Genomic DNA, 12816 nt, shown 5'->3' with positions numbered 1-12816 from the left:
AGAGTCGTTAATTGAAATATGGTGAAGGTATCTTCGGCGATCCAATCAATTCTTATTTATCGCAGTACTTCTACCATTCATTATTGGACTTTGACTCAACAAGTGAGCTCGTATGGCGCAGTGGTAGCGCAGCAGATTGCAAATCTGTTGGTCCTTAGTTCGAACCTGAGTGCGAGCTTTTTTGTATCTTTTTGATACCGTAAAATCACATAATATTGAACCACATGACTCTCAGACACCCTACTTTCCATTATGAAGGGAAAAAAAAAAAATTCCAATCATCCTGACGCAACATAAAATTTCATTATACAACAGACAAGTGTCGATAACAATCGGTTTACTCTACGACAAATCTCACTAAGGACACTTTAAGAATCCAAGAAAAAAGAATTCAAATTCTTTTAATACCTGTCTTGGAATTTTGAGATTTAGACCAAGGGTTGAAGAGAAATTTACGACCAGTTATGGCAGGATGTATGTCAATTGAGTTGAAATGATGATAATTGTATTCTTTGGAAGAATCCAGTACTAACGCTTTTCCATAGTTCGTTTAATTGATGTGGTAAAACCATTTTTGCCACTTTTACCAGAGGTTGAAATTCCATATGAAAAAGTTCCCTTTGACGATAAAATCGTCTATACCATTATAGCTGCATTGATCTATATCTTTGGACAAGTGCCACTAGCGGGTGTTTCGAAGGATGAAAGTACAGTTAAGGACCCAATCTACTTCTTGCGTGGTGTATTTGCAGCTGAACCCAAGACCCTAATGGAGTTTGGTATTTTCCCACTCATCTGTAGTGGGTTAATAATGCAATTATCTGCCGCACTACGTTTAATCAAAGTCAATTTCAAACTACAACATGATAGAGAATTGTTCCAAAGTTTGACCAAAATGTTTGCCCTTTTGCAATATTTCGTTTTGACAAACATCTTCATTGTATCTGGTTACTACGGTGAAAATTTAACGATTGTTCAAATCGGATTACTCAATGTACAATTGGTTGGTGCAGGTCTTGTTGCCATTCTATTGTCGGAAATTATCGACAAGGGCTTTGGATTTGCCTCTGGTAATATGACAATCGAAACAGTTGTGATTGCTACTAATTTGGTTTCTGATACTCTGGGTATTGCCCAAATTAAAGTTGACGAAGAGGGAAACACCGAGGCTCGCGGTTCTCTAATCAACCTGTTCCAAGGTTTAAGAAGTTCCAACAAGACCTTTTTGGGTGGTATTATCAGTTCATTTAACAGAGATTACTTGCCCAATTTGAACACAACTTTTGTTGTCCTAGCCATTGGTGCAGCTATCTGTTACCTACAGTGCCTACGTGTGGAATTACCAATTAGATCTACCAAAGCAAGAGGTCTCAACAATGTCTATCCAATTCGTCTTCTGCACACTGGTGCTTTGCCAGTAGTGTTTGGTTACGTTTTATTGACGATTATCCATCTAATTGCGTTCGTTCTTATTCAATGTATTGCCAGGAACGATCCTTCGAGCATCATTTGTAAAATCTTTGGTCATTACGAAAGTGTTAACAATTTGTTGTATGCTCCAACTTTCCCACTATCTCTATTGACTCCACCAAGGTCTTTTGCAAATGGATTATTGAGTCAACCATTGACATTCGTCGTTTTCTCAGCATTCATGTTGTTCAATGCAATTTGGTTTGCATCTAAGTGGCAAGCAATTTCTGGGTCTTCTGCTCGTGATTTGGCCGTCCAATTCAAGGAACAAGGTATCACCCTAGTGGGCCACAGAGAACAAAGTGTTGCAAGAGAATTAGGCAAAGTTGTCCCAGTTGCTTCCACTACAGGTGCAGCTATCCTTACAGTGGCAAGTGTAGGTGGTGAATTCTTGGGTCTGAAGGGTAAGGCTGCTGCCATGGTGATTGGTGTCACCTCAGCATTCTCCCTATTAGAGATCATCTCTGTCGACTACCAACAAAGTGGTGGCCAAAGTGCATTGGCCCAGGTCTTGGGAGCTCCTGGACGTTTTTAACAAAAACGTATGAAATAAATTTCATGTAATCTACTCAAATTATCTCTTAGAGATTAAAAAAAAGAAAAAGGCAGACATTATGAAATATCGTCTCACTTACAGACATAGCGTATGTACATGCATGTAATCTACAATTCTATTTACAATTACCTGCCGTTAACCTCTTTCAACGTGACAGTTGACATCGGAGGCTGCAGTAGGTACTTTACCATATTTAATGTATTCCTTTAGTTTTTCAAAATACAGTTGTGAATCCAAACTACCTTGAGAATAACCTTTGAAACTGTGTTTCAATTCAGGAACGTTATGACTTACCAATGGTTTTAGATCTGTGTTGTAATTTTTTGGCGTGACAAAAGTACGCACTCTATTCCAATTAATCAAATACCCACCATATCTAGTATGTCTACCAACACCTGAAGAACGAGTACCTTTGTACAGGGTTTTATTACCTTGCTTGGTGGTTATTGGTGTACGTCTATTACCAGTCTTTGATTGACCGTAGAAAAGGGATCCATCTCTATAACGTTTCCATGGTCTTGTGAGAAGATTTATGGGAGATTGTTGAAAGCAATTAATCGAAGTAGGTTTCATATTGGTAGTCTTATCGTCGTCTTTTCACAGTGATGAGCTTTCATTAGTGAGAGATCTTTCAACATTTATTCACATCAATCATGATTAAAAGAAAGAAAAAGGTCACGTGCCTCGTACAAGAAGATTGTGATCACATGATATAGAGTGATGGTATGATATAAGGTGAATTAGCCGCCGATAGTTGTTAATTATCAAGGTACGATAATTTCACGCTATAGTTATGGCAATTTATCTTGTATATAGTACTTCGGCCAATGCCTTGTGAATCCCTCAAAGTCGCGAAGTTAAAAAAATCAACGGCGATACGCTACTACAGGAGAGTATAGTTGATGATGATGCAAAAGCTATAGAAGCTTATGTAGCTTTTAGCTCATATGAGCGGGAGTATATAGCTCCAGAAGAACTATTGCAGCTACTCTTTATGCTTGAAGAGCTTTTTTTTATATTTTTTTATTATTCATTATCAAAATTATACAGTCGTCACATCAACCGCATGTAAAGAGTTAGTACACAAAATAAATAAGTGCTCTCAAAATAACAACAATTTTGCTTGAAATATCTCTTTAGAAATACTATTACTTTAATCCCAAATTCAAAGAATACTCTAAAAGAGATTACCAAAATATTTTTTTTTGTGACATTTTGTGACACTAAATGAATATTAATACAGCAAGAATACTATCAGGAATCACATCTGGCCAAAAACTCCTTTGCATAGAATCGTTGTGACTAGAACAAAGAAAAAAGAATTCAGTCATCCAGCTGGACCCATCGGAAATACCAAGAGGCCTCGTTGTAACTTGATAAAAAAATGTAAATAAACATATTAGAGAAACCGCCGAGCTCTAAACAAAGATCAATTTCTAAAAAAAAATAAAATAATAACTGTTCTGTCGAGCCCGGAGACTCCAAATCGTTGTCTTCTATATAATCATTAAATAGTTATATATAGGATGTTTCGATTTTATAAAAATCGGATTGGGCCATAGAAACCTGGCACTTATAGTCTTTCGGAAGCACAGAAATACTAGTGTTCCACATAGTCCAATAAAATTATAAAATAAAGGCGGTCAATCGAAGAAATCCAAAATATCTTGAGTTTTGTAACTCACTCTTAAATCTATTAAACAAAAAAAATATAATTAATTAATACGATAATAAATCAATTGCTAAATAGGTCTCGTTCGCTATGGATCCTTTTGCTTATAATAAAAATTTGCCCAATTTCAAAACTCCCAATGATCCTGCTTTAACTCTAGAAAGTAATGGTACTAGAGAAATTGGGTCATCGTTTAACAATGGAGATAAAGACCCAACCCTCTTTGCCATTTTTGATGCCCCAGAACATACGTTAAATACATTAAACGTTTTTGGGAATAATGAATTATCATTGCCTTTACAAGAGCCCCAGGAAAAAACTGAGGATTTTAGTAACAGTTACTGTACTGTCCCAAGGTCCAGTGCTAAGCTGGACGACAAGGATATATTGTTGACAGATTTTGATAATTCTTCATCTTCTCCCAATTCTCAATCTTCCAAAACTTTAAATGCTAGTAATAATGGGTTTAATAACAATTCTGAGTACGAGTGCTCATCTTTAGACAACCTAATCTTTGAAGATATGATTGGTAATGGTGCTCTGGCAAAATCAACGCCAGCACCAGCACCAGCACCATCCACAGATGAAAGTATGCTTGAATGTCACACTGACGCCGTTGAGCGCCCTCTGTCGCGCGTCAGTAATTCGAGTTTCCTAATTAAGAGTCCGACGACACAAATTAAGTCGCCTAGAAAATATTCAGTGGGGGAAAAACCATTTAAAATACAAAAACCAAAATATTATCAAAATTTCAATGACCTACAAAATTTAATAAGCTCTTATAATATGGAGCTCAATTATATCTTGCTATCTGAAGATTCTGATAATAAAAATAAGGAGGGCAAAATAGGGAATCAATCTGGTAATCATAATAATAAGAAGAATAATACTGATAATTCCAATCATAACAATGGTCACATTAATCAGCAAGCTAACCCACCCTCCACAAATTTTAATGAAATGGGTACTACAGAAGCTGTACCTGCTCAGGAAATTCCTACTCAAAATTTTCCGCTGCTAATGGGTGATGATCAATCAATTATGGAATCTATTCCTACTCAAGCCATGGAGTCCGTGATGGCTTCAAATGAGGAGCTAGGAACTGATATGCAAAATTCGATTTTGACCGGTAGCTACGACTCTACTGGCACGACTACAACCACTATGACGGATGATAGTTGGGACTTCAAACCGCCCAAGATGAACAATAGCAAAGTACCTAGATCAAGAAGAACTAAGTGTTTGAAAAAAGATTCTACGGTTTCCATGGAAGCTAAATTGGAATATTTCAACAGAGTGGTTCAAAGTGCCAGAAACAATAAATTACGTGGAATTTTTCTCAGAGACCATGCTGCAAGTGAATTGGCCATTGGTAAAAATGATTACAACACGATGGAATTAAATTTAATAAATATCGATTCCATTTCACAAACGTTAGAAATAATGATGCAAGGTCAATCAGAGTCGTTTAGGACTATTTGGAAGATTTTCCGTCAACAATATGATCATGAAGTATATTTAACATTCCAACTTTCAGATGAATATGCCGCCGTAAATGACAATGAAATGGAGATTAGTATTTTCACACTGATGGTTCCTGGCCATAATCCTAAGCATCTAATGACTGGCTGCCAATATTTACAATTGGTAAACTTTATCTTGGGTAAAGAGTATAACCATTTGATCAATGATAATTTAGCAGAAACTACTGTAGGATCTGATGGTAAGATGATTTCTACACAAAAGCATCATGCATCTCGAGTTAGATCTCATGTCAAAAAATACTTGAAAAGGCATGTCGTTAAAGATATTAAAAGATACACTAATGAAGAGCGTAGTAACGTTTCCGAATTCCATTACCAAATGATTTTACATAATTTGGTAATGGGATGTATTTTAAAGAAACCGTTCGAAAGTAAAGTTTCTGTTGCTCTCATGGAATTACCAAAAGTCAAAGATGCACTGATTAAACAAGCAGACTTCTTTGTTTTCAAAAGAATATAGCAATAGACAGGTAGGGACACAGCAGCATTGGGCTTCGGGAATAATTAGTAGAGTTAAATACTATACACTTATTTAATTTATAAAAATAAAAGTTTTGTGATAATATATATATTTTTGTCTTTCCATTATTCTTACTTAAGATAGTTACATATTTTAACAACTTCAATAGTGATTCAATTTCCATAGTCTAACTTTACCTTGTTCATTACCAACCGCCAACATTTCACCACGAGGTGAAAATGTAACTGCAGTTACTTTACCAAATGGCGTACCGCTCGTAGGCCAATTAGAGAAAACTGTACAAGTGGGCAAATGTACCAAACGCAATGCATCTTTAACGGCTCTAGATGCCATACATAGAATTTGTCCGTCTGGTGAAAATTCTAACGATGAAATTGTAGTAGTCAATTGATCCAATGCTGCTACTGGTTTAGGTTGTGATAAATCTTTACTTCTATCGTAAACGTTGACGTAACCGCTGTCACTTCCTATGGCCAACCATCTATTAGATCTAACCTTTGATGAATTTGTGGGGAAAAAGTGAGTGGAGTTTGTTCCACCACCGACTTGAATTTTTGTTACACCAACACCACCATCATCTTTCCACCTCCTTAATACTTTACCAGAATCAGTTAGATTGAATTCCCATACTTCAGAGTATGAGTTGACTGCAATTAGAATAGTTTGGAATTTGTTACCTGTTACAGGTTTATAATCGATGCAAAAATCTACTAACACACCGTTGATCTTACAACCCATCAGCCATACACCTGTAGTAGCGTGCAAAATATTAATCCAACCGTTATTACCTTGTAATAGAATGATACCATGCGATTGATTAGTGGATGAATTATAGAAATGTGCAACTTTGAACTTCTCAAATGATCTCTGAGACTCTTCATGACCATACAATCTTGAAAATTTCTCTATCTTAGCAACAGATCCATGTGCATTTTGTGACGATAATAATGAAGTTTGAATATCCCAGGAATGCATGTAACGTCTTCTACCACCAGAAAGAATTTTTTGTTCTTGCAATGGACCCTGGTTTAATGAAACGTAAAAACCGCAAGTCTGCACCGGGGTACCTTTCAAATATACACTTGTTACCATGTTATTGCTTTTCCCATCAATGTGGTATAGTCTTAGGGTTCTATCGTAACCACCGGTCAATAACAGTGGTTTAAATGGATGGAATGACAATGATTGAATTGCTGAACGTGATACGTGCGAAGCATTCCCATCTTTTAATCTGGTAATATCCAAATTTTTAGACGGTAGCAATTTAGAATGCGAAGTATCCTTGTATGTGTAAGTACTTTCCAAAATTTTGAAAAGCGCATTAACGTCTCCATTAATTACTTTATTCTCATCGTCATCTTCATCTTCCCCGGATAATTCATCTTCAGATACATCTTCAACCCATTTAGGACGAGGATAAATTTTCTCAAACTGGGCTCTCAAACGACGCACGTAATCATGTCCATTTATCGATGATTCTTTATAAGATTCTCTCAATTTTTTGGTCTTATTCGTGGTCACTACAGATACCGCTACTCTTTCATCATCGGAATCCACCCATGCTTCATCATCATCTTCTTCATCACTCTCTCCGATAGCACTTTCTTCTTCTTCATCGACCTCCATTGCGTCTTCATCATCATCTTGTGCTCCACTTTGTTGCTCCTCACCATCGTCTACAAAAAACAGCTGATCGTCTTGCACTTGCTCGAGATCAGCACCTTCACCACTCTCTTCTTCGGTTTCACTCTCATGAGCAACGTCAATATCACCTTCTAAATCTTCTTCTTCCTCCTGATTCCAAAGTTCAAAATCGAAATCTTTTAAATTATCATGGAAACTAGAAGTGTCGCCAAACACCAATTTTGAAAGCAATTGTTCCTCTTCATCCGGTGGTGGAATGTCTACTTGTACAGTACCATTTGCCGCAATAGTAGCACTCATGGTTTATAGCTTTAGGACTTGTTGTCTTGATAAATTCTAGTGATGAGATGAGATGATATGAGATGCGATGAGCTTCAATATTAAAATTTTTCAAGATCTTTAAGCGGTGGGGTACGGAGTTGAACATCAACACTTTTCATCAAAGGTCTCTACGAACAGCTCAAGGCCAAGACAAAGGCCACTAACTAGATGAAAGAGGGCTAACGAAGGCGATATATGTAATTGATTTCGAATGCAGAGCTTTGCTTCAATTTTTCGCTTTAAATCTCATTTTTTAAGCTTCGCTGGAGGAAATCCTAGTAACACTGCATGGGCCAACAATCACGACGGTAAACGATGAACACAACGTAGCACCACATCCGCTTAAACGTTACTATTCCATCAATACCGGCCAATTCTACTACTTACCGCTGGTAAACAATATCACGTGAGTTGACGGATGTCTTCGACCTGCATATTCGAAGCTTCTCTACATAAACTTAAACCTCCAACAATTCCGTGATTATTCTATAGGGTAAACAAAAGAGGTTGACTACTAAGACGTCGTTATCATGTCGACACCATCTCCAGGGTTAATTCACAGATGGGATCATTGTTTCTCAATACTTTCCATCGTCACCTTCCCTAGAAAGAAGTTATTATTTGCCGGTACCCAGGACTCCAAGATCTTGGTGTTTAACTTACCGACATACAATTTAGTGAGCACTATAACGCTTGGTGATGTCCAAGACACACATACAAGATCTAGTGTTTTATGTTTAGAGAGATCCAGCGACGAGAAATATCTTTTCTCTGGTGGCGCTGACTCATTGGTTAGAGTTTGGTCAGTTTACGATGTGGATTCCCTGAACAGTTCCATTCAAGTGGAAGAAGTAGCAACAGTTTACTCCTTGACAGATATTGGTGATATTTTCTCGCTAAGATATTTGGATACTTTAGATACTCTAGTATTTGGTTGTCAGAACGCAAGTCTTTTGTTTTTGGATAATATCTTTGATAGGATCCTTGATTCTCATGGTAGCCATGAGAGGAATATCAATAAATTACCTCACAGAAGATATGACAAATTTTTCGATTCATTGGGGCCTTCTGGTCGTACTGGGTCACCTTCTCCATCTCGAGTAGCTGAGACTTCTTCCAATACCATCCACAAATGTGCCTCTACAGAGCTTCAAATGCATAGAATTTTGGAAGTTCCATCAGAAAACATTATCAATTATGCTCACCATGGGTTTATTTATTCAATCTGCAAATTGTGTCTTAAATGCAGTACTCTTTTGGAAGACGGTAAAAAGCATGAACACGTCCATTCTCACGATTATAACAAGAATTCAATGGCCGTTTCGGAATGTATCGTTTCAGGAGGTGGTGATGGTATTAGCAAAATGTGGTTTTTATCGAAAAATGAAAAAGGAGCTGTTTCCATCAATTCCATTGCCGCCGAGTTAGATAACGAAGATACCGTATTATCTCAAGCCATTGAGTTCCCCTTCCTCTACTGTGGATTGGCAGATGGGGCAGTCAAAATTTGGGATCTCAGTACGAAACAACTTGTTTCGACTTTACATACACCTCAAAAACACGACGTTATTTCGATATCCGTGTACATGGATCACATCTTTGCCATTAATGAATCTGGTACCACTTTATTTTACGAAAATGAGGTTGTTCAATGGCAACCAAATCAAGGTAAGATGTTGAGTTCTGATATTTTTGCTAGACACGATGCACCATCTGAAAAGCAAATTAGCTTCCTAACTGGTGCGAATGATGGTTCACTGACGCTATGGGATCTCTCAGAAGTCATGCACCCATCAGATTGGGCCAAAACTGAAGAGTTTGTTCAAGAATTAAGGAAACAGCAAATTGATTCTGGGGAAGATCAAAGTTTCTTGAACAGCGAAGAGATGTTAGAAACCTTACGTGACCTAATAGCATTTCAATCAGTATCACAAAATCCTGATACTGCTCAACAATTAGCTTCCAGAAGATGTGCCTCTCATTTGCAAAAACTTTTCGTCAAATTTGGTGCTTCCAAGGCTAAATTATTACCGGTGAAAGATGGGAAGAATCCAGTTGCATTTGCCCTTTTCGAGGGAAAAAACAAGAACAAGAAAAGAGTTTTGTGGTATGGTCATTACGATGTGGTCTCAGGAAATCAACATAGATGGCTTACTGATCCATTCTCACTAACATGTGAAAACGGATTTATGAAGGGAAGAGGTGTCAGCGACAACAAGGGTCCACTAGTTGCTGCCCTCTACTCAGTGGTAAATCTAATTCAAAGAGATCAATTACTAAATGATGTGGTATTTTTAGTGGAAGGTAGTGAAGAAATTGGATCTCCAGGGCTTGCACAAGCTTGTATAGAGAACAGAGATCTCATAGGTCAACAAATCGACTGGATCTTTTTGAGTAACTCCACTTGGGTTGATCAAGAAAATCCATGTTTGAACTATGGTCTAAGAGGTGTTATAAATGCTCAAATAACTGTAGGGGGAGAACAACCCGATAGACATTCGGGTATCGATGGTGGCTTACATAAGGAACCTGCAGCTGATTTGATCAAATTAATTTCGAAGTTGCAGGATGAAGATGGTCGAGTTTTAATTCCTGGTTTCTATGAACCATTAAAAGGTCTTAGCGAGGTCGATTATCAACGTTTAAACAAAGTGGTAGAATTTGCTAATATGGGCAAAGAGGTTACCGTCGAGGATTTAATTACCAATTGGACCAAACCTTCATTGTCGGTAACTACCATGAATATAAGTGGGCCTGGTAACATTACCGTTATACCCCAATCTGCCACCATAGGTGTATCGATTAGATTGGTTCCTGAACAAGAAGTGGGCAAAATTGAAGAGTCACTAAGGAAATACCTAATGCAATGCTTCGACCGACTATCCTCAGGGAACCATCTAGAGATATCTATTGTCAATGAAGCGGAAGCCTGGCTAGGAGACCCAACAAACCACGCCTACGAGGTGCTAAAGGAGGCATTGACTTTTAAATGGGGCAAAGAACCCTTGCTTGTCAGAGAAGGTGGCTCCATCCCTTGCATAAGAACTTTGGAGAGGTTATTGGCTGCCCCAGCAGTTCAGATTCCATGCGGTCAATCCACAGATAATGCCCACTTGGATAACGAGAATCTGAGAATTGAAAACTGGACCTACATGACAGAAATCTTATCCAAAGTCTTCAATAAATTATAGTATATTTATTCTATACAACATTGTATTATCCGCTTTTCCTAATACCATGAGACCGTTGTAATCAATCGGTGCGGCTGAGGCCAACTGTCTTACGCTATTTAAAAAGGGAAAACATTAAGGGATTCTACTTCGAAACTTGTACAGACAACGATTGATCACTCCAACGATGAACGATTCTCAAGACCAAAAGCTATCTACAGGTTATGACAATTTGTCTCCTGATATCGTTCAAGCTACACTGCCTTTTCTGTCACCAGGGGACATCAGACACCTTTCACATACAAACAAGTACTTTCACAAATTATTGAATTTCGATTCATCAGAGACTTTATGGCATGTGTTGTACAACAAGGCATTTGGTACCCCGTACGGTAATGACGAACCTTTCGTAGCTAAGGGTTCTGGTGAACTCAAAACATGTTCAGAGTCTATTATGATTCAAAGGTATCCAGATCAGAACTGGCATGATCGTTACAAGATCCGTGCTGAAGAGGCTAAATTATACACCTGGGGGTGCTTCAAGCATGCTAGACTTGGTTATACAGCTACTTCTAATGAAAATCTGAAAGAGGCAAACATGAATAGTCTTGGTGGTAGGGTTAAATTTGGGGTCAATACACCAACGGCAGTGCCATGGAACCCAAAAGATGAACAACATGCTGATAATGATAATGATGATGACGCAATCATTCAAATATCTAGTGGTGGATTTTCATTCCAAATTCTCACTAAATCGGGTAAGCTTTATTCGACGGGGTCTACATTTACAGGTGGTCATAGAGGACCTGGACCTATCGCTGGTGAACATGATTTTGATCCGCTGAAAGCTGCAATAAGAGAATTGGAAGAATCATTTCATCATACACACCAGGGAACCGGGGGACAGATTAACACTACAGGAGCCATTGGCATTTCACCCCCATCGTTGGGGCCTCATCAGAATTTATATGAACCATTGGAGGAAATGGAGGCGAAAACAACTGAGACAGTACCTGGAAATGAACATATAAGAAGAATGTTTGCCAGGAATTGTTTTGAAATGTTTACTTCTGAGACTCTTTCATTTAATGTGGATCAAGAAAAGTTAAATTCTATTAAATTCATAGCAGTGGTTTCAGGAAGAAGCCACTTCCTAGCGATGGATGAAGAGCGTGATCTTTATTCATGGGATTCGCCAGATTCAGAGTTTGGTGTTAAATTAAGATTTGATGGTTTACCTTCCAAAAATACTAATCCAATAGTAAAAATTGGATGTGGATGGGATTTAAACTGTGCCTTTATTTACAAAATTGGTCTAGTGGTTTGGAATACACGTAAAGCATTACAGAAAGGTCAACTGAGTTCCGCTGTAGACTATAAAATCATTCCAAATACTGGAGACGTAACTGGACCCGGTAAGGTGGTAGATTTTGCATGTTTCCAAGGTGATTGTATCATTTATATCACCAACGAAGGTGAAAAAATATGGAGGTACTACCGTGGTGTGGTACATGATTTAGAATTACCCTTAGAGGGCCAATTGTCGAAGTTGAGCTCGTGCATTAGTTCGTTAGTTTTATTCACGGATCAATCATGTTACACATTGAAAGTTAACGATGGTAATGTGGACATAGAGGATTTGACAAAAATACTACTAGATGATCCAGACGATAGGATAATATCGCTATCCTCAGGCGACTACCACACTGTGGCCTTGACTTGTAAGGGCGTTTTGTATTCTTGGGGGTTAGAGAGCCAACTGTGCGGTTGTCTTGGTCTAGGATCTCCCCATAATGTTATAAACGATCATAATATCGGTAGATGGGAAAGTCTAAGAAACATGAGAGTTGTGAAACCTCAAAAGATTAAGCTTGATAATAACTACACGTGTGTAGCGGTATGTGCTGGCGGCTGGCAAACAGGCGCATTAATTATCAAGGAATAGCTGTAACACTATA

General features: G+C 38.0%; 6 protein-coding genes and 1 non-coding gene across 7 annotated transcripts; 5 read left to right on the top strand and 2 right to left on the bottom strand.

The window, feature by feature from the left end:
- The first annotated feature begins 106 nt into the window (after nucleotides 1-106).
- On the top strand, nucleotides 107-178 carry ZYRO0G21098r. The gene has a single exon. It is a non-coding gene; the product is annotated as a tRNA-Cys (tRNA).
- A 286-nt stretch (nucleotides 179-464) lies between these two features.
- Nucleotides 465-2005, top strand: SSH1 (Ssh1p; the record flags this gene model as incomplete). The annotated part of the gene is made up of 2 exons (XM_002498850.1): nucleotides 465-474; nucleotides 546-2005. 2 exons carry the CDS (start codon nucleotides 465-467, stop codon nucleotides 2003-2005), a joined length of 1470 nt encoding a protein of 489 aa, XP_002498895.1.
- Nucleotides 2006-2161: 156 nt separating this feature from the next.
- On the bottom strand, nucleotides 2162-2599 carry MRPL27 (mitochondrial 54S ribosomal protein mL41; the record flags this gene model as incomplete). The annotated part of the gene is made up of 1 exon (XM_002498849.1): nucleotides 2162-2599. One exon carries the CDS (start codon nucleotides 2597-2599, stop codon nucleotides 2162-2164), a length of 438 nt encoding a protein of 145 aa, XP_002498894.1.
- A 1189-nt stretch (nucleotides 2600-3788) lies between these two features.
- Nucleotides 3789-5702, top strand: ZYRO0G21032g (uncharacterized protein; the record flags this gene model as incomplete). The annotated part of the gene is made up of 1 exon (XM_002498848.1): nucleotides 3789-5702. The coding sequence occupies one exon, from the start codon at nucleotides 3789-3791 to the stop codon at nucleotides 5700-5702; it is 1914 nt and encodes a 637-aa protein (XP_002498893.1).
- Nucleotides 5703-5864: 162 nt separating this feature from the next.
- UTP18 (Utp18p) lies at nucleotides 5865-7667 on the bottom strand (the record flags this gene model as incomplete). Its single annotated transcript, XM_002498847.1, has 1 exon — nucleotides 5865-7667. The coding sequence occupies one exon, from the start codon at nucleotides 7665-7667 to the stop codon at nucleotides 5865-5867; it is 1803 nt and encodes a 600-aa protein (XP_002498892.1).
- A 551-nt stretch (nucleotides 7668-8218) lies between these two features.
- On the top strand, nucleotides 8219-10879 carry DUG2 (glutamine amidotransferase subunit DUG2; the record flags this gene model as incomplete). The annotated part of the gene is made up of 1 exon (XM_002498846.1): nucleotides 8219-10879. One exon carries the CDS (start codon nucleotides 8219-8221, stop codon nucleotides 10877-10879), a length of 2661 nt encoding a protein of 886 aa, XP_002498891.1.
- A 166-nt stretch (nucleotides 10880-11045) lies between these two features.
- SAF1 (SCF ubiquitin ligase complex subunit SAF1) lies at nucleotides 11046-12803 on the top strand (the record flags this gene model as incomplete). The annotated part of the gene is made up of 1 exon (XM_002498845.1): nucleotides 11046-12803. One exon carries the CDS (start codon nucleotides 11046-11048, stop codon nucleotides 12801-12803), a length of 1758 nt encoding a protein of 585 aa, XP_002498890.1.
- Nucleotides 12804-12816: the final 13 nt, after the last annotated feature.

The sequence above is a fragment of the Zygosaccharomyces rouxii genome (assembly GCF_000026365.1).
Source record: "Zygosaccharomyces rouxii strain CBS732 chromosome G complete sequence".
Lineage (NCBI taxonomy): Eukaryota > Fungi > Ascomycota > Saccharomycetes > Saccharomycetales > Saccharomycetaceae > Zygosaccharomyces > Zygosaccharomyces rouxii.
This window is presented reverse-complemented; position numbering and strand designations above follow the sequence as displayed.